At 53.0% G+C, this 26,905-nt stretch overlaps 13 protein-coding genes across 13 annotated transcripts; 8 read left to right on the top strand and 5 right to left on the bottom strand.

Moving 5' to 3' along the window:
- Window positions 1-60: 60 nt before the first annotated feature.
- On the top strand, window positions 61-2,561 carry GLOTRDRAFT_113374 (uncharacterized protein; the record flags this gene model as incomplete). The annotated part of the gene is made up of 11 exons (XM_007862981.1): window positions 61-277; window positions 334-851; window positions 904-1,028; window positions 1,090-1,224; window positions 1,281-1,370; window positions 1,425-1,635; window positions 1,688-1,771; window positions 1,832-1,906; window positions 1,961-2,043; window positions 2,094-2,121; window positions 2,172-2,561. Exons 1-11 carry the CDS (start codon window positions 196-198, stop codon window positions 2,559-2,561), a joined length of 1,821 nt encoding a protein of 606 aa, XP_007861172.1. The 5' UTR covers window positions 61-195.
- Window positions 2,171-3,712, bottom strand: GLOTRDRAFT_113373 (ARM repeat-containing protein). Its single transcript, XM_007862980.1, has 5 exons — window positions 3,591-3,712; window positions 3,441-3,543; window positions 3,006-3,388; window positions 2,815-2,949; window positions 2,171-2,762 (listed from the first exon to the last, which is right to left on the bottom strand). Exons 1-5 carry the CDS (start codon window positions 3,670-3,672, stop codon window positions 2,722-2,724), a joined length of 744 nt encoding a protein of 247 aa, XP_007861171.1. The 5' UTR covers window positions 3,673-3,712; the 3' UTR covers window positions 2,171-2,721.
- A 517-nt stretch (window positions 3,713-4,229) lies between these two features.
- Window positions 4,230-5,505, top strand: GLOTRDRAFT_102557 (WD40 repeat-like protein; the record flags this gene model as incomplete). The annotated part of the gene is made up of 8 exons (XM_007862979.1): window positions 4,230-4,284; window positions 4,356-4,519; window positions 4,572-4,698; window positions 4,750-4,852; window positions 4,905-4,970; window positions 5,026-5,282; window positions 5,341-5,360; window positions 5,413-5,505. 8 exons carry the CDS (start codon window positions 4,230-4,232, stop codon window positions 5,503-5,505), a joined length of 885 nt encoding a protein of 294 aa, XP_007861170.1.
- A 386-nt stretch (window positions 5,506-5,891) lies between these two features.
- Window positions 5,892-7,322, top strand: GLOTRDRAFT_124600 (polyubiquitin; the record flags this gene model as incomplete). The annotated part of the gene is made up of 2 exons (XM_007862978.1): window positions 5,892-5,995; window positions 6,053-7,322. The coding sequence occupies 2 exons, from the start codon at window positions 5,892-5,894 to the stop codon at window positions 7,320-7,322; spliced, it is 1,374 nt and encodes a 457-aa protein (XP_007861169.1).
- A 172-nt stretch (window positions 7,323-7,494) lies between these two features.
- Window positions 7,495-8,611, bottom strand: GLOTRDRAFT_113370 (Fcf1-domain-containing protein; the record flags this gene model as incomplete). The annotated part of the gene is made up of 5 exons (XM_007862977.1): window positions 8,475-8,611; window positions 8,325-8,414; window positions 8,124-8,267; window positions 7,916-8,070; window positions 7,495-7,857 (listed from the first exon to the last, which is right to left on the bottom strand). Exons 1-5 carry the CDS (start codon window positions 8,560-8,562, stop codon window positions 7,495-7,497), a joined length of 840 nt encoding a protein of 279 aa, XP_007861168.1. The 5' UTR covers window positions 8,563-8,611.
- Window positions 8,612-8,762: 151 nt separating this feature from the next.
- GLOTRDRAFT_124598 (uncharacterized protein) lies at window positions 8,763-9,802 on the top strand (the record flags this gene model as incomplete). The annotated part of the gene is made up of 7 exons (XM_007862976.1): window positions 8,763-8,797; window positions 8,887-8,916; window positions 8,982-9,059; window positions 9,121-9,184; window positions 9,233-9,472; window positions 9,528-9,625; window positions 9,688-9,802. 7 exons carry the CDS (start codon window positions 8,763-8,765, stop codon window positions 9,800-9,802), a joined length of 660 nt encoding a protein of 219 aa, XP_007861167.1.
- A 194-nt stretch (window positions 9,803-9,996) lies between these two features.
- GLOTRDRAFT_124597 (uncharacterized protein) lies at window positions 9,997-10,613 on the bottom strand (the record flags this gene model as incomplete). The annotated part of the gene is made up of 3 exons (XM_007862975.1): window positions 9,997-10,087; window positions 10,146-10,211; window positions 10,273-10,613. The coding sequence occupies 3 exons, from the start codon at window positions 10,611-10,613 to the stop codon at window positions 9,997-9,999; spliced, it is 498 nt and encodes a 165-aa protein (XP_007861166.1).
- A 567-nt stretch (window positions 10,614-11,180) lies between these two features.
- GLOTRDRAFT_124596 (PR-1-like protein) lies at window positions 11,181-12,397 on the top strand (the record flags this gene model as incomplete). The annotated part of the gene is made up of 6 exons (XM_007862974.1): window positions 11,181-11,242; window positions 11,309-11,916; window positions 11,976-12,047; window positions 12,099-12,217; window positions 12,272-12,330; window positions 12,379-12,397. 6 exons carry the CDS (start codon window positions 11,181-11,183, stop codon window positions 12,395-12,397), a joined length of 939 nt encoding a protein of 312 aa, XP_007861165.1.
- Window positions 12,398-14,431: 2,034 nt separating this feature from the next.
- Window positions 14,432-16,517, top strand: GLOTRDRAFT_102554 (FAD-binding domain-containing protein; the record flags this gene model as incomplete). The annotated part of the gene is made up of 10 exons (XM_007862973.1): window positions 14,432-14,582; window positions 14,637-14,740; window positions 14,796-14,831; window positions 14,884-15,112; window positions 15,162-15,292; window positions 15,425-15,475; window positions 15,534-15,659; window positions 15,713-15,838; window positions 16,062-16,289; window positions 16,341-16,517. 10 exons carry the CDS (start codon window positions 14,432-14,434, stop codon window positions 16,515-16,517), a joined length of 1,359 nt encoding a protein of 452 aa, XP_007861164.1.
- Window positions 16,518-17,459: 942 nt separating this feature from the next.
- GLOTRDRAFT_30560 (chondroitin AC/alginate lyase) lies at window positions 17,460-19,366 on the top strand (the record flags this gene model as incomplete). The annotated part of the gene is made up of 6 exons (XM_007862014.1): window positions 17,460-17,509; window positions 17,560-17,621; window positions 17,986-18,433; window positions 18,501-18,699; window positions 18,752-19,031; window positions 19,203-19,366. The coding sequence occupies 6 exons, from the start codon at window positions 17,460-17,462 to the stop codon at window positions 19,364-19,366; spliced, it is 1,203 nt and encodes a 400-aa protein (XP_007860205.1).
- A 190-nt stretch (window positions 19,367-19,556) lies between these two features.
- GLOTRDRAFT_135457 (ras-domain-containing protein) lies at window positions 19,557-21,452 on the top strand. Its single transcript, XM_007862972.1, has 5 exons — window positions 19,557-19,685; window positions 19,840-19,880; window positions 19,931-20,068; window positions 20,131-20,515; window positions 20,582-21,452. Exons 1-5 carry the CDS (start codon window positions 19,625-19,627, stop codon window positions 20,725-20,727), a joined length of 771 nt encoding a protein of 256 aa, XP_007861163.1. The 5' UTR covers window positions 19,557-19,624; the 3' UTR covers window positions 20,728-21,452.
- On the bottom strand, window positions 20,981-23,096 carry GLOTRDRAFT_135456 (uncharacterized protein; the record flags this gene model as incomplete). Its single annotated transcript, XM_007862971.1, has 2 exons — window positions 22,843-23,096; window positions 20,981-22,787 (listed from the first exon to the last, which is right to left on the bottom strand). Exons 1-2 carry the CDS (start codon window positions 23,058-23,060, stop codon window positions 20,981-20,983), a joined length of 2,025 nt encoding a protein of 674 aa, XP_007861162.1. The 5' UTR covers window positions 23,061-23,096.
- A 184-nt stretch (window positions 23,097-23,280) lies between these two features.
- GLOTRDRAFT_118924 (uncharacterized protein) lies at window positions 23,281-26,698 on the bottom strand (the record flags this gene model as incomplete). Its single annotated transcript, XM_007862970.1, has 4 exons — window positions 23,281-24,951; window positions 25,016-25,044; window positions 25,111-26,630; window positions 26,694-26,698. The coding sequence occupies 4 exons, from the start codon at window positions 26,696-26,698 to the stop codon at window positions 23,368-23,370; spliced, it is 3,138 nt and encodes a 1,045-aa protein (XP_007861161.1). The 3' UTR covers window positions 23,281-23,367.
- Window positions 26,699-26,905: the final 207 nt, after the last annotated feature.

The following is a 26,905-nucleotide window of genomic DNA, read 5'->3' as shown; positions in this document are numbered from 1 at the left end:
ATCACGACATGCAGACAATGGAGAATTTCATCAAGTTGGACGTTCTTCTGAGCCTTCACATGGAGAGGCAGAGGACGTCATAAGTGTTCGGTTAAGCAGGCACTTATCCTTATCAGACCGCCGCAAATTGAAGTCCCTCAGAGCCTCTGGACGTCCGAGTTCGGGAGACGAGCTTCACGACTTTTACGACCTGCTATGACATCTCTGCCCACTAGTATATCTTTTCGAGTCGGCTCCTTAGGGACCGCGTCGAGCATCGGCGATGCCATTGCGTCCTGTAAGCAGAATGATATCGCCTTGTCTCAGTCTCGTCTAACAACTTGGGTGCCGTAGATCGCCGGTCCCAGTATTTCTTGACAACGTCAAATGTGCCTTCATCCACTGAGGACTTTGAGGAAACTCTCGAGGACGAGGAAGCCGCTATCCAACACGACGGAAGGGGTCAAGGACCTTCGCTTCCCTCGTCATACGATTCCACGGGTTCGCATGAAGGTCTTGTCGGGAACCTTGACTGGGATGAAGATAACCTGCCTACTCCGAGAGCCGTTGATGACAGAAACGTAGCAGGAGGAAGTCTACTCCCTCCGATACCCGTCCCTGGCAGGACTTCATCTCCGGCGAAGAGGGACGCGGGGGAACGGACGCCCCTATTACGGAAGGCTACCTCCTCATCTGCTGTGGACGGTACAGGCCCTGCTTCAGGTGCCCCAGGACCAGTAGTGCAACCATCGGATTTGTCTTCTTCTGCACCTCTCAAACAGGATGCAAATGCAATACCACACCGTATCTCGTCTGGAAGTCTCAGAAGTACGAAATACAACTTTGGTGGCAGGAGCACGTTTGGGCAGACTGTACGTTCATTTGTGTTCTCATTCGCTTCCAAGACACATATACTCCGCGTAGCTGTTCAACTCGATAGCAATACTTCTGGGCATCGGAATGCTGTCCGAACCTTTGGCTTTCGCCTATGCCGGGTGGATTGGGGGCACATTTTTGATCATCTTCTACGGGTATATCACCTGCTACACGTACGTCCAAATTGCATGGGTCCTGCTGAGGTATCTTGACGTACGGTGGTCCTCGCCGCAGGGCTAAGATACTAGCACATATAATATTAGACGACCCCCGTCTCCGCTCGTATGCTGACATTGGACGCAAAGCTTTCGGTCCCAAATCAATGCCGCTCACAAGTGCGATGTTTTGTCTGGAGCTTTTCGCTGTTAGGTGGGGTGCTGCTGCCATCGAGTGCGCCCATGCATTTTAAGCTAACGTTCATGTAGTGTTGCACTCGTGACTCTGTATGCCGATTCACTGCATTCCATCATTCCATCTTATTCAGCCGATGCATACAAGATGCTCGGACTCGTTGTGTACGTCGATCACCGCTGTAAAGCCATGGTCGCCCGACTGACGCCTTCGCCTAGACTCATACCGACTGTATTTCTACCGCTGTCCCTGTTGTCATACACGTCTATCATGGGCATAGTCTCGACGCTCTTCCTCGTCGCCGTTATTTTCATCGACGGGTTCTCCAAGAAGAACAGCCCGGGAAGCCTCTGGCAGCCTGCAGAGACCAGTCTCGGGATCCATAGTATTGGAGAACTCGGAATCGCATACGGCTTATTTATGGCTGGGGTTGGCTTTCTCCACCAGAGCTCCTAGCGAAAGTACTTACACTTTACCGCAGTTCTCTGGTCATGCTGTGATTCCGTCCCTAGCGAGGGATATGGTTGATCCTGGGCAGTTTGACATTATGATAGATTGGGCGTTTGTGAGTATACCTTGGTTCGTGTGACATCGCTACTATCATTGACCGTTTTACTTTTCTCAGTTTGCTGCTACTGTGATATATGCAGTGATCGGCATCGCCGGATATCTCATGTTCGGCTACTCCGTGCATGACGAGGTACGTCTGCCTTCCCCTCTCGTATACAGCGGAAGGCTCAACTCTGAGATGCAGATCAGCCAAGATCTGCTACTCACAAAGGCCTACAACCCGACGCTGAACAAGATCGCCCTCTGGATGCTTGTCATCAATCCACTGTGAGTACATCTCGCGACTTGCACTCGTGAGACGTCTGATCGCATTTCAGGTCCAAGTTTGCGCTCGCCACAAGACCGGTTCGTACGCCCGCTTCATGATTAAACAGTAAACTAACATCGCGGGGCAGCTCAACGTTACGCTCGAGATCATGCTCGGGTTGGAAACGACGCTCCCCCCGAGCTCGCCGGAGGACCACGGGCTGAAGGCGAGCACCAGTTCAGGCAGCGCACGGTCAGAAAGCACCCGGCACGCGCTCCTCCGGCGCGCGTTCATGGTGATGGAGCGCGTCTGCTTTACCTTGCTCTCGGTCACCGTGTCGATCCTGGTGCCGCAGTTCAGCTCGGTGATGGCATTCCTCGGGTCGTTTTCGGCGTTCCTGTTGTGTGTGATTGGCCCGGTTTCCGCGAAGATTGCGTTGCAAGGGAGGTGTGGGTTGTTCGATGGGGCGTTACTGGGTATAGGGATTGTGATGGCTGTGTGGGGCACGGGGGCGGCGTTCTGGTCCACGACAGAGTAAAGGAGGGATAAAACAATACCCTCGATGATGATGTCTTCGGCAGCAGAGCTGGCGACTTGTAATGGCATTTCGTTTCTTCTTCTCACATCCTACGTCACGAAGACACCGAAGAATGGCATGGTTACATAGAAGCACAGGATATAACACAAGCAGACAGTGATTATACAGTGGCGGCAGTATGACTGATAATCTTTGCAAGCTCTGCGAAGGGTGGTTAGACAGGAGTGAAGTCTGGAAAGATCGCGATACATACGGGGAAGCTGGATGTTTTCTTGGACGACGGTAGACTCTATCTTGTTGTCCGCGTTGAGCGGTATCGATATGACGCCGGACGCAGAGTCGAGTGTCCAGCCGAGCTTGGAGACGTAGCTCTCGAGCTCGGGTCCTTCTGCACCCGAGCGATGTGAGGATGTAATACAGATGTGAATTGAAAGCTGGGCATACCTGGAAGATTGAGATAGCTTGCGACGCGCTTGCTTGTGATACGAGTAAAGGCGGAGCGGACGGCCCTGACGGCGACCTCCCGCACGGAGTCCTCGAAGCCGACGACCTCGACGGTGTAGTTATCCCTGAGGGGCTGGAGGTCGTCGGAGTGGTAGAGCGTCCAGAAGGCGGGGAAGCGGCATTGGTGGAGGAGGCTGTGGAGGGTGGTGAGCGTGGGGAGGAGCTGGGGGAGGGGGTCGGGCTCGTCGAGGTGGGCGGTCTGGGGGCGGTCGTCGAGGAGGGAGATGCAGAGGTTGAAGTCGGGGAAGGGGGACGCGGTGAGGGCTTTGATGAGGATGTTGATGACGACGTCGGGGTTGTACAGGTCCGGGTTGAATTGGTATCTGGGCAAGTTTGGGTGAGCGTGAAGGATTATGGCAGGGACGGAAGACACACAGTTTCAGGATGGCGAGGTTGGCGAGGCAGTCGTATTCCTGGCTGCGGATTTGGTGGTAGAGGTAGTCCTCGAGGATGCTGACGTTGGACGGGTTGTAGCGGTCTGCAGGCTCGTTAGGCGGGCTCTGGCGGATAGCACGCAGAACGTACCGACGCCCGAGACGAGGCTCTCGATGAGCTCTGGCCTTGTTGGCGGCGTCACCCACGCCGATGTTGCTGATTCTGAAGACATGTTGTGTTGCGACGAGGGCAAGCACGAGTACAAGGCCGGCAGCGTTTGAGTGAAGCTGGATCGCTTAGGAAATTTAGAGCGCCGCGCGCTGATTGGTCGACGCGTCTTGTGGTGGCTGTGGATGCAGACTCCATCCTCTTCACTTTGCCGCCACCATGGATATCCACCAAGCAGACACGACACCTCCTACTACGGTCTTGGACGCAGAACACGCAAATAGCGAACCGCCTCAGGACGTAAAGCCTCTGATACTGCCTACGCCAGACGAATCCGCCACAATCCTACCACCTCCGCACGATTCCGCTCCTCTCACTTTTGAAACCACCCCCAGCAAGACGCCTGATGGACCTGCGCAGACACCAAGCGCGTCCGCAGAGGGCGCAACGGCTTTAAACGGAACTGCTCAACCAGCCAAATCCCCCAGTCCTGCACTTCCACCGGGCTACCCTCGACTCTCGCCGTACAATCCAACTCGCCATCAAGACGCTGCCTTCGCCGCCGGATGGAAAAAATCGGACCCTCACTACGACTGTCGCTACATCCTCAGCGGCCACACCATGTCCATCTCCTCGCTGAAGTTCAGTCCAGACGGGTCCATGCTAGCGTCTTGCGGTACGTGTCTTGCAGCGGTCAACATTCGCATGCACTGATAGCATGCTGTGCGATTGGATCTGGGTAGCAAGCTTCTGACAAAACTGTGAAACTGTGGGACTCGTACACGGGCGCCATCATCCGCACCTTCGTAGGCCACACGCAGGGCATATCCGATATTGCGTGGTCCAGCGATGGAGAGTACTTGGCTTCTGCATCGGATGACAAGACCATCATTATCTGGAGCGTCGAGCTGGTGCGTGGCATAGCCCCTGTGTGTCTGCCCTATTCATCTTATTGTTCGCCAGTTCGAGGCCGTCAAGACTCTCAGGGGTCACACCAACTTCGTGTTCTGTGTAAACTTCAACCCTCGATCCAACCTGCTCGCCTCTGGGGGATTTGACGAGACTGTACGTGTCTGGGATGTAGCAAGAGGTAGGGGAACCTCACTATGCTTGGGCCCACACCCGCTCACCCGCGACACAGGCAGATGCATGAAAGTGCTTCCAGCGCATTCAGATCCCGTCACTGCCGTTAGCTTCAATTACGATGGGACGCGGATCGTGTCGTGTGCGATGGACGGTCTAATGTTGGCCAGAGTTTGTCCATCACATGTTTCGTGCTGACGAGTTCTGGCCCAGCCGTATCTGGGACACCGAGTCCGGACAATGTCTCAAGACGCTCGTCGACGACGATAATCCAATATGGTGAGAATCCTATTCACTCACGCAGTGGCGCACTATGTCGAGGTTCCTGCCACAGCTCGCATGTGCGGTTCTCGCCCAACTCGCAATTCATCCTCGCGGCCACGCAAGACTCCACCATCCGCCTGTGGAATTGCAACACCTCGAAGTGCGTCAAGACGTACCGCGGGCACACAAATCGCACGTACTGCATCTTCGCGTGCTACTCCGTGACGGGCGGGCGGACGCTGGTCGTCAGCGGGAGCGAGGACGGGAAGGTGTACATCTGGGACCTGCAGAGCAGAAAGGTGGTGCAGACGCTGGAGGGACATAAAGGTGCGTGCGTGTGTCCTTTCGCGTGCAGGTGTACTGAATGGGGTGGCAATCCGCGCAGACATCGTGTTGGCTGTGGCAGTAAGTTCATGCATCTCTCCAATGGGGCCCGGCATTGACGCTGTACCGACAGACACACCCAACGCGGAATATCATTGCTTCTGCGTCGATGGAAAAGGATCTCACTATACGGCTTTGGTATGACGAGGATGCTGATGTTTACTGAGGAGTGATTGCGGCGAATGGATCATGCCTGCTTTGAATGGGGGGTCTGCCTTTCCTTAGTCTTGTTCTATGAGCTCTTGATTCCGCCTTGTATTAGCACACTTGGCTGCTGCAGCCATAGCATTGCTAGATAGGTCCGCTGCGTTGGTATAAATACCGATAGTAATAAGCAAAGAAATAGACTAGAGGAAGGGTGTTCTACAACGTTCAGCGTCATTCGCCCCTATTCTGGTAATCACCGCCACTGCTGAGTCAGTCTTGTCCGCCACCGGCGCGGGTTTACACTCCGCCGCGTGCGCCCGTATATAAGCTGCTGTGCCACTGCGCGTCTTATCAACGACTCTTCATCTCCATCGCCCTCTACCACACCCTTTACACACAAACAACATGCAGATTTTCGTGAAGACGCTCACGGGCAAGACCATCACGCTCGAGGTCGAGTCTTCTGACACTATCGACAATGTCAAGGCCAAGATCCAGGACAAGGAAGGGTGAGTAGCTGCTGTTGTGTGGTGTACGTTGGACGCAGTGCTGACTGGAACGCGCAGAATTCCGCCTGACCAGCAACGCTTGATTTTTGCGGGCAAGCAGCTCGAGGACGGGCGCACTCTGTCCGACTACAACATTCAGAAGGAGTCGACGCTCCATCTCGTCCTCCGCCTGCGTGGCGGTATGCAGATCTTCGTAAAGACCCTCACGGGAAAGACGATCACGCTCGAGGTCGAGTCGTCTGACACGATCGATAATGTGAAGGCGAAGATCCAGGATAAGGAGGGCATTCCTCCCGACCAGCAGCGCCTCATCTTCGCGGGCAAGCAGCTCGAGGATGGGCGCACGCTCTCCGACTATAACATCCAGAAGGAGTCCACCCTCCACCTTGTCCTTCGCCTGCGTGGCGGTATGCAAATCTTCGTCAAGACGTTGACAGGCAAGACCATCACGCTTGAGGTCGAGTCTTCCGATACCATCGATAACGTGAAGGCCAAGATCCAAGACAAGGAGGGCATTCCTCCCGACCAGCAGCGTCTCATCTTTGCCGGGAAGCAGCTCGAGGACGGGCGCACCCTGTCCGACTACAACATTCAGAAGGAATCCACTCTTCACCTCGTCCTTCGCCTGCGTGGTGGTATGCAGATTTTCGTCAAGACGCTGACGGGGAAGACGATCACGTTGGAGGTTGAGTCGTCGGATACGATCGACAATGTGAAGGCGAAGATCCAGGATAAGGAGGGGATCCCGCCTGATCAGCAGCGGTTGATTTTTGCCGGGAAGCAGTTGGAGGATGGCCGGACGTTGTCCGACTACAACATTCAGAAGGAGTCTACCCTTCATCTTGTCCTCCGTCTGCGTGGAGGCATGCAGATCTTCGTCAAGACGTTGACGGGGAAGACGATTACCCTCGAGGTTGAGTCCTCCGATACCATCGACAACGTGAAGGCCAAGATCCAAGACAAGGAGGGCATCCCTCCTGATCAGCAGCGTCTCATCTTTGCCGGCAAGCAACTCGAGGACGGCCGGACGTTGTCCGACTACAACATCCAGAAGGAGTCGACGCTGCACTTGGTCCTTCGTCTCCGCGGAGGCATGCAGATTTTCGTGAAGACGTTGACGGGCAAGACCATCACGTTGGAAGTGGAGTCTTCGGATACGATTGACAATGTCAAGGCGAAGATCCAGGACAAGGAAGGGATACCTCCCGACCAGCAGCGCTTGATTTTCGCTGGCAAACAGTTGGAGGATGGGCGTACTCTTTCGGATTACAACATCCAGAAGGAGTCTACTCTTCATCTGGTCCTTCGTCTGCGTGGCGGCAACTGATTTGCCTTCCTACGTCCTACATGCACGCCGTTCATGGTCTCTGATTTGTATCACTGTACTATTAGATCACACATGAGAATACAGATTACTCAGTAAGATGACTAGGCATTTCGGTAACGACGATCCTGAGTGTATACAGCGCGGGCAGGGTAAGGTGATACTAATGGTATGGTCAATCATTATTCTCTTCTTCATCTCCTTCATTGCCGCCATTCCCGTCTTTCTGTTTGTGTTTCCTCCGCCTTTTCCTCTTGTGACCTGAGCTACCATCAGCGGTGCCAGGCTCGTCACGATGATCGTCTGCTTCTTCCTGCTTTCTCTTAGATCCGACGGTGTCCTTCGTTGGGTCTGAATTCGAAGGATGACTTCTCTTTGCCGGCGGTGCACCCGTTTCCCCTGCGGTCTTCTTTTTCTTCACGCTCAGGGGATTTGGCCCCTTGGGACCTTTCCGTTTCTTCTTGGGTGCCTCTGCTGGTGCTGCCGCCGGGAGCTTAGCCTTCTCAGTTTCAGGGACGAGCAAAGCCTGTTCCTCCTCCTGGTGCGAAGTTCGCGTGAGTCTCGTTGCATGGTCGTGAGAGCGAGGCAAAACATACGTTTTCTTTCTTTTCAAGAGTGGCGTCACTTGGTGGTTCCAACACTACCACTGACCGATTGATGTGGATGAGAGGTACACCGGCTATTTTACGTAGTTTGGACCGGAGAGGCTGCGACTGCGTTGCAATGACATAGCGATGTTTATTTGTGTCGCCTATAGGATGAAATTCAACGAGAGGGGAGAACGTACACAACCAGAGATCATACCGACGACGCTTATCAGACATTCATCCCCCGGGATCGCCTCCCTATGATTGCACTTTCGCCTCTCGAAGGTTTTGGCGAGGTCCACAGCTGGCTGTTGCGTCCTCCCTTGCAGGTAAAGCTCGTGTATGCAACACTGCGTGATCACTAACAAACTTGTAGCTGATAAGCGGGGAGATAGAGAAACTTGTCGGTGGGACTCACTGGGCTTAATGTTGCCCTGGAGGACCGTCGCGAGTTGTTTGGGGAGATCGAGGTGGGAGGATATGGCTTCCTTGCACATCTCCGAGTCGACTGTAGTTGTGGAATATATTAGCTAGATATCTCGCGTCAGTATCAGCGTACTGCACTCGCCTAAGACTTGATACGGTTGGCGAAACCCAAAATGCAAGCAGTATAGCGACATCAGCTTCCGATACGTCTTGGCTCTTTTTTGACGCATGTTGTTGTGTGTGGTGTATTGAGGGTTTGTGACTTTCAGGTGTGAGTAGAACTAGTATCTGCCTCAGGGTGAAGCAATCGAGGAGGGAACGAAGTGAAGCAATTTCAGCACAGCCACACATGCATACGCGACTGTAATACCAATAGATCGCCTTTCAGCGCCACACTACGACACGTCCCCTTCCTCCAGCCTCCACACTTATGAGGCCCTCCTGGTTTCTCGCTGTTCTTTGCAGGTATGTTTGCATACACAAGCTGATATGGTCTGTGTAATGATGTGGAACGTTGAGTCTGTCCTGCTCAGTCTTTGCGCTTGACCTCCAAGGACGGATACTACGAAACGAAGTGTGTACGGGTACGTGGCAAATGTCATGCATGGAGATGTCGTGCCTTATTGAAGGTGCATGGTACAGATCTAAGAGAACTTGGTCCTGCGAAGGTCATCCTTGACAATGGGAAGTCGTACGGTGGCGTTAAGTGGGATGGCACCTTCTCAATGTAAGCCTGCATAATCTTGTGCACTGGGATCTCATTGAGCGTGCCCATGGGCCTGTTGTAGACCCGATGTGCATCCAGGCACATACATTCTCTCCGTCCTAGCCCACAATTTCACGTTTGACAAGGTGTGTTGTGCGGCGGAGACCTTGATAGCCTGACTGACCACCGCTCAGCTGCGAGTGGATGTCAGCGATTCGGATTCATTGCCTGAAGTGCGACCATATATCCCTGGAACACCCCTATCTCCCCCCTCGCAGGTCATGCTACCGTATCCCATCCTTCTGGCTCCTAGACAAAGGAACAATTACTTCGTGCCCAGGCAGACGTTCAACCTGCTTGGCATGTTCCAGAATCCTATGATGCTCATGATGGTTGCGGCCGGCGCCATGATGCTAGGTGCACCCTATCTCCTGGTGCGAAGTCCCATCTACCGTTGATTCAACATAAACGCTAAACTGTGCTTTGCAGAAGAGTCTCGATCCCGAAGCGCTGGAGGACTTTAAGGCACGACAGGCGAAATATAGCGGTATTCAGAACTCCATTCAGAGCGGCGACTTTAAAGCCGGGTCAGTCCGTTCCTTGACATAGGAATCGCCGGTCCGCTAATTAAGCTTGCTTACTTTCTCAGTCTCTCCGCCCTTATGCCTAATGACGACAGGGCACGAAGCACAGGCGTGTCGACATCTGGCAGCCAATCTAATCAGACACCTACGAAGGGCAAGGGGAAGGGTAGGAGACGCTGATCGACGATGACATCGCCGATAGAGCTTGTCTCATTCCGAATGATTAGCTCGCGACACTTGTTATTTAGAATTGTAGTCACAAAGCACTTCCTATATAGATGCAGTATACATTGCGGAAGCGATACCCCATTATGGATCAAATGGGCGAGTCATTGCAGGCAGAATATTGGATAGACAAGCTCCCCGACAAGCCTTTACGTCTGCTTGAGGACGGCCACTTGGGGCTGCGGAGTCCTGAGGGCAGAGAAGTCGGGATAGTCAAGTGCACGGCGCAGAACAGCGTTCCTGTGAGCCCACGGGCGGTCATACCCCTGCATAGATCTGGCAGAAGAAAGAAGCGCACATGTCTTTGAACCTCGAAAGAGCTACCATGGCATCCTTCTCTTCCTCCTGCGAGTCATCCTGGCTTCTGAGGAGAGAGATAATCGTATGAAGAGCGGATCACAGTCGGAGAGCTAGATTAGACGTACCTGGCTTCAGGAGCCATGACAGCATCCAAGATATACATTTTGTCGTTCTTCCTGTCCTCTTCGTCGGCAATACCAGCACCGGGAGCGTCAGTAATCTTGACTCCTGTAACAGAGAGACCTTTGGACAGGCTTCTGCCCGTCGGGGGAGCTGCAGCGGGATCCCAATCTAGAACCAGTACGTGTTCGTCCTCGGACTCCGGGAGAAGCGACAGCGGAGAGTCGTCTACATATTGGTACTGGATAACCGGATGGCTTAGGATGCTCCCGGCAGGCGCGTGGTCATCTGTCCGTAGCGTTGAACGCGAGACAAGGACGTAGTATGGGGGCGAGGTCGAAGCCATCCATAGACTGAGCCACAAACGCCACAGCGGAGGAAGCAAGCTTTAGGAACAGATCCGCCACACCCTCGTGGACGCATGTACCTGTTCGTCGTCAAAGATGCAAGACACGACCAGATATCTCTGCAATCCAGAATACAGATGGCTTTATGATTGCTGAAGCTGCAGTCTCCTTAGCGACGCCGCTTGTTGTATGATCATGTCCGATCAGCTGGGCTCCTGGCGACACGGCGGTATGTATATGTGGGGGTAGCGTGCCTCGAGTATTCATCCATCTTGCTTTCAACTTTTCCTCTCCGCTGTCCAGCTCTTTCTTCACGGTCTTTTCGTACCGTCCTTTCATTCACAAACCCGTTCTTTATATGAGATTTTGACTTCACCAGTTCCGACATGACTCGTCTAGCCTTGCCATTTCTTTCGCTTTCAATCCTCCTGTCTCTGCTAGAGAGCGGCTCGGCTGGTCCAGCCTGCGCTCGACGCAATTACCAGGCAGAGGATTGTATACAAAAGTGTGGGCAGAAGTGGGGATGGCCTGGCAGTGTCATGGGACAGGACCCTTGGGGATCGGTCATGAAATCTCAGTCCAGCGATATGGACACAGTCATAGCTAAAGCTTGTGGAACCTCGACAGCGTACGTACTTTAATCTCATACCAGTGTCTGAAATCCGCTGATAGAGTGATACGCACCTGCCAATAGTGCGCATAGTACACCCTCCCCTTCCGCAACTCAGACGGTCATAGCAGTGCCCTCGAAGGCCTCTGAAGTTCTCACCACCTCTGCGCGGACCACTTCTACAGTACCTGCCTCTTCCTCGACTGTGACTATCAGCTCGTCCCCGGTCTCAAACACTACCTCATCCGTGCAGACTATATCCAGCAGTTCATCCTCAAGTTCCGTGCCTCCCTCGAGCTCTTCAGTACCGGCCACAAGCTCCTCTGCTCTCGTCAATGAAGCACCGGTCATCGCGTCTCCGACTAGCTCCTTCACGCCGACCACTCCAACTGCCCCACCGCCGCCGACCACTTCGTCTTCTTTCACGCCGGAGCAGACTTCATCTTCTACGCCACCACCGGCTCCATCCTCGTCTTCTTCGAGCAATCCGGGCTCTGGCTCTGGCTCGAGCTCTGGTTCCGGATCTACGTCCGGCAGCGACATCGATCAATACCTGTCAACGCATAACTCAGTCCGCGCTCAACATGGCGCGTCCCCGTTGACTTGGAGTGATGACCTGGCGGGGAAAGCCCAGCAGTGGGCGAATGGATGTGACTTCAAACATTCTGGTGGATCGCTAGGACCTTTCGGAGGTGCGTCCTGCTCTAAATGATTGACTGCGATGCACAAAGATTGAATTCCTATCATGTAGAGAACTTGGCTGCTGGCACCGGCGACTCATATGGCATCGCTTCCGCCGTAAAATCGTGGACTGATGAAGCTTGTGAGCGCCCCGCCCCGCTGCCCAGCTCTTGTTCTCACTGACATCATGTAGCCCAATATGATCCTACCAACCCTCAGGCCTCTCACTTCACGCAAGTGGTGTGGAAGGGGAGCACACAGGTGGGATGTGCTGTGCAGCTGTGCGACGGCATCTTCTCCGCCAGCTTTGGGGTAATTACATTCCACCACTTGAACCTTCAGCTGCTAATCACGAGTGGATGCTAGAAAGCGAAATTTTACGTGTGCGAATACTCTCCCCAGGGCAACATCATCGGGCAATTCGCGTATGTCTGCTTCTTTGAATTGAATGCTGATCGCTCATTTGTGGACAGTCAGAATGTGCAGGTCTGACGCTGTTATGTCATCATTTGTTGTGGTATTAGCACTTTTCTTGCTTTCTGTGCATACCCTGGAACATCTGGAATGCAACCGCTTTTGCTTCGTGTTTAAACTGTCATTCATGCTTCAAAGCTGTCCCGCCAAGACGCTAATGCCCTGCGTAAGGTCCCGTAAGTATATCTTAAATGTGCGCCGGGTTTCCGCCATCCACATGCTCCTGCACGTCAATTGTTGCTATGCCACTTACGGCTTCATTGAATTTATGCTTTCTTATACGTGCAGCCAGTGCTGACTCGTAGATCAGGGATGCGCTCGGATCTTTTCAGGGACCTCCCCCCCTCTCAATACGAGGTGTCTGCTGCCAGGATTCTTCCTCCCTATGCTTTCAATTTGAACCATGGGGTCTTCCTATTTTTCATTCTATTCGGAGAGCTTTGGGCCTTCGAGAACCGGGGTGAGCAGGATTCTCGCTTTGCAGCTGTCTCAGCATTAAAATATGTCTCATTTGTCCCAGTGTAACGTGAATACCCTCCTATTAGCGGTGACCTTTGAATCTAAGCACCGCAATCACGTTCCGATCGCATTGCCAAATGACATCCCAAGCGGCCTGCCACTTTAGCATCATCAAACGTTTCGCGTGCCGTGTTAATGGGCGCTCTGCAGTTGTCCGATAACTGTCTTGTATTCGACCGGGTCTTTGTCGGATCTAAAGCATGAGTTTACTGTGGATCTTCCGATGTGGTGGTGAGTCTTTGCGCCATGTACATACATGTGCCCTCGGTCTCATTCCTGTCACTTTCTTATAACGAGAGCTTTTGCATCGCAGTGCACTTCTCATGACGTCGTCAATAGCACAGATAACGAACGATGTTCTCGAGGCCCCTCTCATGTCAATTAAGCTACAGGTTCCTCGAAGCGCCGGCATTGATTTATACCCGTAAGATGACCGGAAAGAAGTACCTCTGCGTATCCGGGAGCACTCTGATACGTTCCGATTTTAGCGTACTACCACCCGGCGCGGAGCGTTGTATTTGCCTGTCATTATCTGCCGACCACTGTGTCTAGCCAATGCGGTTTCAAGACTCCGGCATCACATATGTCAGTTCGGGTGTGCAACCTGTAATGAGATATGTCAATTGTGGTGACGCTGACCGACGCTCACAGGGATGAGAGCAGTCCGCCTTCCCCGTCGGCATTTCTCCTACCCAGAATTCGATTCTTCCAGTAGTGCTGGTGCTGGATGCTACTCCTTTCCCTTTTCCAGCGCCGATTATGCCACGAAGTCCGTATGCCCTAGGCCTACGACGGACTTCGTGTCGAGATCTGTATACGCATGACCAAGCCAGCAATATCTTAGGATCTACGCAGCTTCGGGAAGTCAGTGAGCGTGTGTCCTAAATATAAATACGGGATCTCTCAACGTCTAACCTGAAGGCGGTATCCGGAACTCCTTGTATTCGCTGCGGCAAGACTAAATGACATGCATCTGTGGGCGGCCGGTCACATCATTTGATGCTAGTCTTGGTGATTACATCCTTACGCTTTGAGACAGTCTCGCATGACTGTGCTGGCAAGGACACGGTTGATCAGTAGGTTATCTGGCTATGTCTGGGAATGAATCTTATAAACCATCCGTAGGCAATTTCGAGAGGGGTGACAATGCTCCACCTGAGTACAGAAGATTTGCTTGCAGACCAAGAAAGGGCTCAGCTGTGAGCTTGTTTCTAGCTTTGCGTGGAACCCGACCGAAGATGTCGGATGTGCGAGGGTTTGGTGGCGTCAGAGGCTGTTTGAGCCGAAAGACCACTAGGCCAGGGTGACATCTACCCTATGCGTTGGGCACTCGGATCGCATGCTGCAGTGGACGTCCTTCTGGCATCACTGCATTCCCAGACAGGCATGTGAGCAACCACTCGGATTATGAGACACGTCCTAATATTCGACAGCGGGTCAACTTGACATTCTCGCGGCTCGTATAAAAAGCAGCCTGGAAAGTACGACGGTCGCACATCTTCTGCCCGATACAGTTCTATCCTGAAGAGAGAGATGGTAGCACCTACAGCAGGCTTGCTCCTTTTGCTGTGGTCTTGCCTGGCTGGCTCTTTATCCGTCCAAGCCCTCGACAAGCGTGATACATCTTCCTCTTGCTCACAGATTGCGTCTTCCATATCATCAGCATCTAGTGTTTATTATCCTGGTGAGCCACAGTGCAACGCGTTTTGAACTGCCACTACACGTATCGGTGTCATAGGTGCGCCACAATGGATGGAAGATATCGAGCATTTTTCTTCTTCAAGCACACAGCAAGCTACATGCTCCGTTGAACCGGGAACACCTCAAGATGTTGCAGTCGTGGTAGATATTCTGCCCGCAATCGCGGTAATCGTCTGGTAAATCATTATAATTATAGCTAAGAATCCTTGGTTCTACCAATACTACGTTCGCTGTGAGTTTTCCTCCACCCCATCTATGAACAAGTATTCAGGCACGTCTCTCAGGTTAAAGGGGGTGGACATACGTCCAACCCGACGTTTTCTTCCACCACGGGTGTACAGATATCTATGACTCGTTTCTCTGGCGTTACCTATAATGCAGGTACCTCCACCGTGGACGTAGGCTCCGGTCTGCTATGGGATGACGTTTACTCTGCTCTGGCCCCTTACAACGTCACTGTCGTCGGCGGTCGCGTCTCGGGTATAGGCGTGGCGGGTTTCACACTTGGAGGGGGTGTGTGTGCCATTGTTCGGTCTGCTCATGAACTCAAATCACTACTCAGGCTATTCATTTTTAACAAGTCAATACGGCCTCACTCTGGACACTGTCACGGGGTTTGAGCTTGTGACCCCTACTGGAGCTATTCTTGAGGTAACGCAATCATCTTATCCGGATTTGATGTTTGCCCTTAAAGTATGTATCTCCTTCCTTCAATGCCATAGGCAGCGTAAACTAACAGCGCATAAAGGGAGGTTACAACAACTTTGTAGGTTCTCGGCTGTATGCTTCTGGGGTATATCCTGATGCGACAACTGGCTTGTCCAGGGCATTGTTACTAGATTTACATTACAAACGTACCCCATAGGGGAGGTATGGGTTAGTATCTCCCTGGGCCCTCATCAAGGTATCATCTGCATGCTAAACGATTTTTCAGGGTGGTATTATCGTCTATCCAGCTAGTAGTATGACCGCTGTGAGCTCGGCAATCGGGAATTACACCGCAAATGTAAGAGACCCGAAAGCAGCCTTGCTGGCAGCCTATAACTACGCAGCGAGTCAGGCAAGTAGGAGTCTCTATCACAGACTCAAAGCTTGTTGATTGTATTTCATCAGGTCATAGGCTCTCTGACATTCTTCTATGACGGGCCAACTCCACCTGATGGAATTTTCGACGAATTTTTGGCTATCCCCGCACTGGAGAAAGACGTGAGCTCCAGAAGCTGGCTGAGCTTATTTAGAGTAAATCCGTCGAATGCGACTCAAAACACCAGGTATTCGATCGTTCTAGGTTCCAGGGTACCCTCTACTCATTGACTGAGACCATCACATTCAGGGGGATATTCAATTCTGCCATGGTCCTTGATTATACCGCAGATTTGTGTAACGTGATCCTTAATCAAACTGAGGTGAGCCAGAGCGTCGCAGACGTCCTTGAAGCAACTGAACTGAGTCGCGCGTACAGTATTGGGGAGCGCAGCTTGCTCTCCAGTCTGCGGAGCTGGTGTCCTATGACATTGAGCCTTTCCTGCCATCGCTATATTCCCATGGGTCGACCTCGACTTCTGCTTGGCCTCCTATTCGTGCTGTGCCATACCTGCCCATGAATATCTATTATGCTTGGGCTTCCTCTTATAGCGACAACGACTTCTATGAAGCCGCCCAACAAAGCGTCGCAACGGTGAAAGCAGCAGTGGGTCCCTTCTCATTCAGTTCCAATTGCGTCTGAAGAGTATTTGAGCAGGCCATTGCGATGGGGCAAAACGTGGAAAGTTCATTTGTGTATGGTAACTACGCCATATTCAGCACGCCGATTACGCAGATCTTTGGAGACCAGTTGCCAAGGCTGGAGGCTATCAGGGCTTCAGTCGATCCTCACAACGTAATGGCACTAACTGGAGGCTGGCGCATTCCGTATTGAATGGAAACGTCTGTCAGTATATTCCCAACGTGTAACACAATGTTGTTTACTAGTACAACTCGGTGTTTTTATACAGTCTTTTCCTATTGTAAGCAGATGCGACGGGTGACGATGCGACATATAATTCAACTTACAGCCAAATAAGGACATCGTGCTTGAATCTCAGCATGTACGATGGGTTTGTTCTCATACGAAGGCCGGACTATGCTGAAACATCTACTTGATGGTGAAAGTAATAGGGGAACTGTAATGCCGTACTGGCACCGAACGTGCAATCTGGATGGTGATTGGCCCGTCGAACATGCGCTCCTCGGACACGGCCAGACGGCTGAACAAAGTTATCTTCGAAAGATGCAGACGCCCACCGTGACCTCAGTTGGAGACGAACTTCAAACTACTGTTTACTCGGGCACATATAGCATGGGTGGAGCTCATGGCAAGAGGATGTTTCGGCATACTACTTGCGGCTGACAGTCTGAGCCCGCCGGTTCAGACTGTCAGCCGGTGGTCCTTTTAGTGATTCCAGGAACTGGCGAACTGCTCACTGAGGCCGGCTCCTCCGTCTCACTGGTAAAGCTTACCTTACGCTCGCTTAGCCTGTCTATTCTGGATCAAGTTCTTGGGAAAATGATCCTCAGTCTGCTTGCCACCGCCACCTTCGCGGCGTTGATCGCCTCCAGCTCAGGTCAGTAGTGGACATTTATTCATTGATGGCTGACGTCCACTGACACACCCACTCTAGCTGATCCAAATGATTGGGTCAACTTGGAATACGTATTCGATAGTTCTGCACGCAGCAACCGTGCTACTTCCGACGCTAGACAAAGCATCTCAGACGGGGCCCAGCAAACTGCCAAAGGCGGTCCCTGGAGTATGTTTCCATTATGGTTGTGTATACTGCCTGACTCATTGAATATCGTAGCTGTTACGAACACCCAGGGTATGCTGCCCCCTAATGGCAATCCTCACGACTACCTCAGCTGGGCTCCGTAGTAAGTACCGCCGTCAGAAAGATCAAGCAAATGCACTAATGCGCTTCAAGTCACTGGCCAGATTGCAACTGGTGTAATGCTAAGCAAGCTCGAGAGGAATACCTGCGCAATGGTGGAACTACCGCAGCTGACATTCCTCTAGACTCGCAGAGTAACCTCACGACGTGTGGGTCTGATCCAGCTCCAAGGCGACTGCGGATGAATCGTATGCGTCGGTCTGCGTTCAGCGTAGACGACATCGTGGGGAGAAATACGCCCATGATCAACGCCGTCAATGAGACGCTAGCACGTTCTTTATCGCCCAACTTGGTCCAGTCAATGAATGCCACACCTACGATATCATTAATAAACTACGATAAGCGGGGCGTTGCAAAGTGCACTCCCTCACCTACGACCCATATGGCCCCGAGTGCAAGTACGTCCATTTGTCTATTGCACTGGTCTTCGCCGAGATATATCACTACTTCGTTGGTCAGCTTGGACGACGTGCCCTTACGCTGTCAGGGATGGCAAGGTAAATCCAGACGTACTGACGCTGACTGGCTCAAAGTCAATGGTACACATGTCTCAGTCCGTCCTGTACAACGCCATATCCTACGTCATTCAGGGTGGCCAGTCGTTCTCCCAGCAAGCGTCTAGCTTTCTGGATACGTTCTTTCTTGAACCTGCGACTTCCATTAATCCCAACGTCAACTTCGGACAACTGGTACGAGGCCCGGGGCCCAAAGGACGAATCGGAACCTTTACAGGTATCCTCGACTTGCGGGGCATGGTCAAGGTAGTGAATGCAATTGCGATGTTGATGTACGCAAAGAGCCCCCACTGGACCGACCAAAAGCATGCAGCCATGCGGAATTGGATGGGGCAGTACCGAAGTTGGCTGGAAACTAGCAGTCTTGGAAAGGAGGTAGCTAGCAAGCCAAAGTATGTCCCCTTCCAGATGACTTCCGAACGGTTCCCGTCACAACTAATTTGTGATTGGAATGGCTAGTAATCATGCTAGTTTCTACATAAGTCAGCTTGCGGTAACCAACATCTACGTCGGGGATCTCCAGAGGGCACAGGGTGTACTGCAAAAGTACTTCAACTCGACATTCTCGGACCAAATAGCAATATCCGGCGAGCAACCATTTGAGGCCGTCCGCACGCGTCCGTTTCATTATCGATGTTTCAATCTGGAAGCAATGATAGTAAGTTTTTTTTACCCATTTACCGATTGTATCTCTCATAGAAGGACTTCAGACAAACGCAAAACTAGGAGACGAGCTGGGGATGAACTTCTGGAAAGCCAAGTCGAAGTACGGTGCTACCATCCAAACAGCGGTGGACTACGCCATGGCTCAGAATCCCAAAGACGAGGACGTCACTGAGTTGGCGCCACATGTTGCAGCTGTCGCAGCAGCATACGGAGACCCGTCAGGAAAATATGCAGCCTTTCTTCGCAGGATTGTACCGGACTATCAGGGCCAACCATTCTGGTATTACGACCAGGCCCAAGCACTCCCGAACTCGCCTGGCGCACGTCTCCGATCCCATTCAGCGGCTCATCGCGACCAGTCTGTCCTTTGGGACGTATTTGGACTCCCGGAACTCGGTCGTCCAGATGTCAGTCCCCCGGATGCCGCTTCAAACACCACGAATACTGGCTCGGCTACCGCTCCAAATGCGTCCAGCCCTATCACAGGCGACGCAGGATCCTCCAACCCCTCGGCAGGTGACTCATCTGGCGGGTCGCCTGTTTCATTTCAGTGTCCGGCTGTGTTTGACCTGGGAGAGGATGTCGAGATCGACGACGGAGTGTTCGTTACTTGTGATCAACTCCGACCATTCTATGAGCTGCCTCCCGTCGGCGCGTAATGTCGCCGCCCTCGCAGCGTACCCGTATCTCCGTAACTCGTAATCGATAATGTAAATACTGTTGAGCAGCGCAGCTGTGGTTTTCCCCCGTCCCTTTGCATACTTCGGTTGACTTGGACCCGCCACAGTTCCCTGATCGGGCACCGTTGTGCGCAGTACGTAAGCCAATCGGGGCAAACAAATGCACCACAAGTGTCTCGTCCCTGCCATCGCGTTCAACTCCTCTCGCTGTACCTCCTCACTTCTACCTCAGGAATCATGGCTGAATCGGGCTCTGGAGCTGCAGACAAGTCTGTACAAGTGAAGCTGGTATTGCTAGGTAAGAACTACTGCGCCTGATAGTGCATCTTGCCCTGGTGTAGAAGAGTCGCTGGCTGTTTCGATCATATCGCTCGTCCAGCGTCTTCGAGGCTCTACTACTATGCGTTGCATTATGCGAAGCGCCTGCGACTGATACACGCTGTTTATTGAAGGCGAGGCTGCGGTCGGAAAGTCGTCGATAGTCCTGCGGTTTGTGAGTATCTCCCGCCACGTTCCTACAGTGGAGATGCTAATAATTTGTAGGTCTCAAACGAGTTTCAAGCCAACAAAGAGCCTACTATCGGCGCTGCCTTCTTGACTCAGAAGTGCCGTCTCGAGGATCGTGTCCTCCGCTACGAGATATGGGATACTGCGGGTCAAGAACGTTTCCATTCCCTAGCTGTGAGTCTCCTACTACCTCGAATCCACGGATTACTACATAAACGCATTACTCGACGCACTAGCCAATGTACTATCGCAATGCACAAGCTGCCGTTGTCGTTTACGATGTGACTAAAGCTTCCAGCTTAGAGAAGGCGAAGTCATGGGTGAAGGAGCTTCAGCGGCAAGCCAACCCGAACATTGTTATTGCTCTTGCTGGTAACAAGGTCGATTTGGTGCAACCATCGCCGTCAGCATCGGGCAGTGGGTCTGCTGTGGAGTCTGAGGATGAAGCAGATGACGCGACTGCGACACCCGGGGAGAATGCTGCTGCCGCCGAACAACCTGAGAGTTTGAGGCAGGTTCCTAGGGATGAGGCGGAGGCGTATGCGAAGGAGGCGGGATTGCTCTTTTTCGAAACAAGTGCTAAGACCGGTGAGGGTGTCGTGGAGATTTTCACCGAGATTGGTGCGTGTTTTTTATCCTGACATCGCTATCTGATCCCTTGCTCAATGCTTAAGTTGCGATATACAGCGAAGAAGATACCTATCGAGCATATCCTTGCGTCGTCACGTGGTACCGGCCGACCTGGTGCTGCTGGCCGATCCGGCGGCGCGCAGGAGGGAGGCGTGAATCTCGAGGAGAATGCTGCGAAGGGCAAAGACGCATGCAATTGCTAGATGCATCGCATTGTCACCCATTGCATATATCCTTATATCGCTCCTTGTTATGTTCATGAACGCCATGCCATCGCCCAGTACACTGTCGTCCGGTTTCACTTTCCATACATATGCTCTGTCCTATCATCTTCTAATTGTATCTTTTTATTGGCCGACCTTCAGTTCGGTGCCTTTCCCATTCGTAGGTAGGATGTTGTACACATAGGGGTACAGCGGATGTCTATACACAGTATACACTGGACACTGATTCGTCTTAATGTCTATCAGGCAATACATCCATGTAAGGCGGCGGACGCGTAGTCCCCTCAGTCTCCGTGACGCTTTCAGGAACAAGATACGGAGGCGGCGCATGCTCCTCAGGTGCCGGTGCGCTGGGATCTACACCAGCTCCAGGGATAGTGGTCGATACTAGGCCCGGAGGTGGGTGTTCATAAGTCGGCGCAGATGGATGAGAGCTCTGTTGTTGTGAGGTACTAGTGGACCTAAAATCGGAGTCTATGGATGGCGGTGGATCTGATGGGTCATCCAGAGGCGGAGGAGGCGGCGGAAGATCATGATCGTGTCTACTGGCAGCCTCTTCGTGTTGCTCAAGAGCCAATTCCAGAGCTTCCATGGCTCGCTCGGGCTCTTCAAGTACGGTTAAGCCAGTAACATCTGGATCCCGACTGGCCATCTCCAGAGTTGGAGGTGGGCTGGCAGGGCGTCTTAAATCTTCCGCGTGGCCGTCGAACTGATCAGATGGAGGAAAACCAAAAAGCGTTCCTTCGCCGGGGAAGATCTCGAGAGGCGGTGGCGGTAGTAACGGGGACAAAGAAGGATCGTCCATAGGCGCGACGAACAAGTCGCACTCCGACTCAAGGAATGTCGGGAGTCTACTAGACGTCGATGCTTCTGCTTCAGTAGGGAAGAACGGTGGAGGAGCCTCGCGCTCTTCGAACGGAGGTGGGGCACCAGTTGACAAACCACTGGGACCAGCTCCTCCGGGGTCGTAGAGTGGTGCATGGTCATCCGCGTCGTCATGCCTCACAGTCTTTGCGGGGGGGCGATCGTGCTTTTTATGATACTGATCGCTCATATCGTCGTCCACTTCTGGCAAAGGGGCAGAAGGAGGCAATATGGTTATTGGGACAGACATTGTTGAGATTCGCTCCGTATGAGTAGCCATATCCACAAACGCCACCTGCGTGCGAAGTCGGAAGGTGACAGAATGCAGCAGGGTATGTTGGGTGATTGACGCACAGGCGGCGTCACTATCAAAATTAGGGTAGGCACCGGCGGCTATGTCGGAGGAAGTCTGCGTTGGGGAGCTTGAGAGATTCGAGTGGTGCAAAACTAGTCGCAACCGGATAGGACGGCTCGAATGGAAACGGCAGGGCGCCCCGGACTTGGCAACGACAGTTCTATGTGTAGAGCCTCGGTAGGACTCAGTATGCATGCCTCTGTCCGATGGGACAGCATGCGAATCTGAGCCTTTGTCATTGGAGGTAGATGGGATAGGGTCATCGTCGGCATCATCATCCACCATTACATCCGAGTCCGAGTCTGTGGTTTCATCCTCATCTTCACGCTCTGGTCGAAGGACCTTGATGATTCTGACCAGCTCTGCCTTCACGTTGCGAAGCCGCACGCCCAGGTCGACGACCAACTCTCGGGTTGGGGGAGGAATTGTCACATATAGAGGTATCGGCTCGCCAGCTTTATACCTAGTGCGCGGCACCTGTACCTCAACGTGAGTAGGAACATCGGCCTTCACCGTGCGCGGGCACACATCCAGACGGAGAGTATGGGGCGTATAACGTCTCGCATGGATAGTAAGAGACTTGGAGATATTCGGCTGTGAAGAAGTCGCGGAATGCAGCGTGGCTGTTAGCGTGTAGGAGAGGGAAGAATGATGCGTATGAACGCATTGCGGTGCATCTGGGGTAAGAGGAATAGCAAACGGGATAGATGACGGCCACTGGGAATCCGGCGCAGACGACGATGATAACAGTGTGATCTCAGTGGCTCCTAGCTCAATCGTATTCTCGAACGCGGACTCCGTCGTTCGTAGAGACATGGTCCTTAGGAAACATTTTAGTATTAGCTGGATCGCAGTAGTATAGAATGTTGACTGACACTCTATCCCATCGACCCGACCCGATGCCCTTCATCTGCAGCTCGCCTTCCATGGCAGCGGTTTCACCATCTGCACCAAGATATCCTCTCTGAAAATGTACGGAGTTGTAGACAGGAATAATGAGAATGTCGGGGCCATTTCCGAGTCCATCATCCGTAGCATTAGAGGCGTCTTCAGCAGAGTAGAGGGGCGGTGCGCCGGACGTATCACTCGACATTTTCAGCGGAAGAACGTCGCGTAGCCAGGCATTCACAGGACAAATGCAACAGGCTTGGTGTTGGCAGACAGTATGGAGCAAGGCCGAGATATATATCACACCCACCCAACAGCCACACTTCCGCAAAAGGTGTGAGGACCAAGTCAGGCCACGAGCAGTCACTCTTACGCTGTCCTCACGGGCTTACAGCTCTCGGGTTGCCCAGGGTCGACACGACAGTCGCGGTTATTTAGCCAAAAGTACAGGTTCATACATAGTAAAGTCCTTTATCAAAGACCGCAGTAGATCAGATATAACAGACCATGTTTCATCCCACCCGAGTGAGACTGTCCAGCTCGGGAAACATAATCTCGTCGACCCGCACTCCCTCCTGATTCATCACACTCCATAACATCTCTTCCCGGTAACCACCCAGCAAGCCGGTTCCCTTCTCTATGCGCACCTCCCCTGAGTCTGCGAACCCCATCCCGAAGGCCAAGACAGGCGTCGAGGAAGAGTTTGACGTGTCGAAGGCATCCTCGCCATCATCCACGATTTTCATGGTCTCCACGGCCCTTCGCGCGCTCACCGTGAACCAAACACGGGTCGGTATGTCTTGCCAAGTTATAAATTGCTTCACCAGCCTCATGAGGATCTTCGCGAATCCAAGGCTTCGATCGCTCTTCGCTCGCTTTTTCATGTCAGGGGATGCCATGAAAGCCACACAGTATAGCGCAAGGAGCGCTTTCTCTATGTAGCTCAACCACATCTCTGGGTCTCGATTGATCTGCTGATAGTCCTCGTTCGTTACAGGCAGCCGATGTATGAGAGCTTCGAACAGGCGCCACAAGCAATCCTGCGGTACGGCCTGAGCCAGCACTTGCCGATTGGAGTCGGGCAACGCTATCCTCGTGAAAGTATCCAAAGCTACGTCCACTAGGTGCGTAGGCTTCGGACTTCCCCTCGGAGGTTCTCCGGCTTGCAGCACCCAGGTCATGGGTGTGACAGCTTCAGTCGGATCTATCAAGAACGACGTTAGCAGATCGAAGGTTCTCCTCGCGTTGCGCAATTCCTGTCCTGTGGGGGGTATGCTCGATGCAGCGAAATGCGTTAGGCCGGCCGTACCCAGTAGGATGTTTAAGACGTCTTTCCGTACGACCACTAAGTCGCTTAGAGAGAGAGCGGGTGATGCAGGACGTAAACGTGAAATGCCGGAGCCTTTCTTTGGACGCGCTAAACAGCAGGTGCGCAGCAGCAAGCCGTATAACCTGCTGTGTGTAAGGAAGGCATGATTATCGGCATACATAGACAAGTTGCGAAAGATGTTGACTATTGTCAATATGATGTCTCCAGGACGCTGGCGGGGCCCCGTAGAGTCGTCCTTTGCCCCCTGCCTAGGTTCTAGCGCTACGAACGGCTGTGAACCTTCCGAGGCCGCCATCTTCACCAGTTCACGGTGCGTAACAATACGGACGTCGTCATCAGGCAGGTCTTCATCGTCATTTTCTGGCTTGCCGTCGAAGGCCATGTCCTCCAAAAGATCCAAGATCTCCTCGACCAAATCTGGGCACTGGTAGATAGGAAAACCAGTAGAAGAGCTTTGACCCTTCATAATGGATAGAATTGTCAAGGTCGTCAGAGCGTAGGAGAGCTCCATGGTCAGACGCGAGCGCAGGGACATCGTCAGGGCCTCGATGTCCACATTGCCCCATTCGTTGATATCCCGAATACCACGGCCGCGTGTTGCTCGCTGCAGCTCTTCTTCGATCAGCTTGAGATCACGTCCGCCGTGCGTGTCCAGCTCCCTGCGATATGGCACATACTCGATCTTTCGTCTTGACGGCTGTTGACGAGCCCGCGGCGGTACAGGCATACCTGCTGAGCTATTCGTGCTTGTTGACGGCAAGGGGTCCTAGAAATGTGACACAAAAGGGACAATGAACTCTTATTCATTCTATAAGCGCTGTGGAGCTTACCGAACGCAATTCAGGATCTTCCAGGCCCACTGACGAAACATCACATTACCATTAGTTCGTTTCCCACAACAAATGAAACATCAGGCCAAGCTAACCTGTCTTCTGCCTCACGCGCTTCCCGTCAGCCTCTTCAGCGTGCATCTTCCGCTTTCTTCCCTCAGCATCGCCGTCGAAGTCAGCGGAGAAATTCACGTCCAATGATTGGCTAAGGCCCGAGCCACTGGCGGCAAGTGGCCCGTTAGTTTGGAGTCCCCCGGCAAGCTGCTGTGACGCGAGGCCAACCGCGGCAGGTGCAGCGCCTCCCAGAGACTCTGACGACATCATAGTACTTAAACCGGGTCTAGTATCCGGAGGCTGCATGGAAGGACCAATCTGGGGCGGCTGTGATGGCTGCCGTGGCGTATGCGGCATTCCCTGGCCAAGCGGGAACTGCATGCTTCCCCCACTGGGCTGGTGCGGTGGGCTAGCAGCGGGACCATTGGTTTGTTGACCCATCATGCCCATCATATTCATTCCCGGATTCGGTGGCAATCCACCTGGCGTTGCGTTCATATGGCTCGGCATTCCAGGCTGGGAGGGCATACCCATACCAGGCTGGGGCATCCGACTAGGTTGGCCATTCATTCCAGACATCAGTCCAACTTGCTGGCCTCGTCCTTGGCTCTGAGCTTGTGCTGCCATAAAACCTCGCTGCTGCTGAACTTGGACGTTTCGTTTGTAAATCTCGTCAAAGGCAGAGAAGAGCGCCATGTAATACTGAGCTAGCATGGGGGCGACGAACTGATGGCCCTGGGGTGACTGAGGAGCGGGTATTTGCTCCGGCAAGCCGATATAAGACAGGATACTTGACCACCCGTTTTGTTCGGTCAGCTTGGTGAAAGAGACCATGAGACAAACGCTAGAGGGGCCATGTAATGGGTAAGGAATGAACGAGCTCACCTTTTGAGCACCCCCTGCACCATTGACCGCCGTCCACAACCTGAAGAGATCAACGTCTCTGCCAGCCACTCGAATTACACCAACATCATTCGAAGAGATGTCCAGCGCCTTCCAGGGTGAAGTGGAAGGGTCGTAGTTGGCGGAGGGAATGCCAGTGAGGGCGGGCGGCAAGGGCGCGTTGCGAACGTTATGAACATGGGCGAGAGACTGGAGGAAGTTACGGCGTTTCTGTTGTTGCTGCTGTTGCAGCATGAGAGCATTTGCATGCGGGGGAAGGCCAGGCTGCGTCATTTGGGAATCCGGGGTACCAGGAAAGATGGTGTTGTTTGGAGGGGAAGTAGCATGATGGGGCTGTGCCTGAAGATTGAAAAGAGGGATAGTGGGATTGGATATTGAGTTTGGGTCGTGACCAGAGGATGATGCATCCGGACGTGATAGGAGATTCGGTTGGTTTATCGAAGATGTTCCGAGAAATGGAACCGAGGTTCCGCCTGGCGCAGACCGGTTGGTCATCTTGGCTAAATTGGCTGCGTTCAGCGCGGCCATCTGCTTGGCGGCAGCCGAGGGATCGAGGCTGTAGAACTGGGAGCCCTCCTGACCGTTGTGCGAGGGCGAGCCTTGGAGAAAGGGGACGGCCTGCTGATGCTGGGAGGGGGGACGCTGGCCATTGTGCGGTCTTGGTGGCAGAAACGAGAGAACATTCAGAAGGGAAGGGGACTCGGCATGCGTAGCGACTCACAGCATGGCGCATACAGCGGCTCGAAACGAGACCGCCGATGTATTTCCCGAGCGTTGGACGTGCTCGGCCGGTTGCTTGTTTGATATCGCGCTCCAACCGCCGCTGCGCCCACGACGCGCGCGGTTCCGACAGCCACGGGCGCTTTCCTCCCATCGCTATTGTTGCTCACTTGTGCTATATTTTCTGTACTTCTCAGGCGTAGTCTAACCATG

The sequence above is a fragment of the Gloeophyllum trabeum genome (assembly GCF_000344685.1).
Source record: "Gloeophyllum trabeum ATCC 11539 unplaced genomic scaffold GLOTRscaffold_00001, whole genome shotgun sequence".
NCBI classification, from domain to species: domain Eukaryota; kingdom Fungi; phylum Basidiomycota; class Agaricomycetes; order Gloeophyllales; family Gloeophyllaceae; genus Gloeophyllum; species Gloeophyllum trabeum.
The sequence above is the reverse complement of the archived record's forward strand: the minus strand, read 5'-3'. Positions and strand labels throughout refer to the sequence as shown.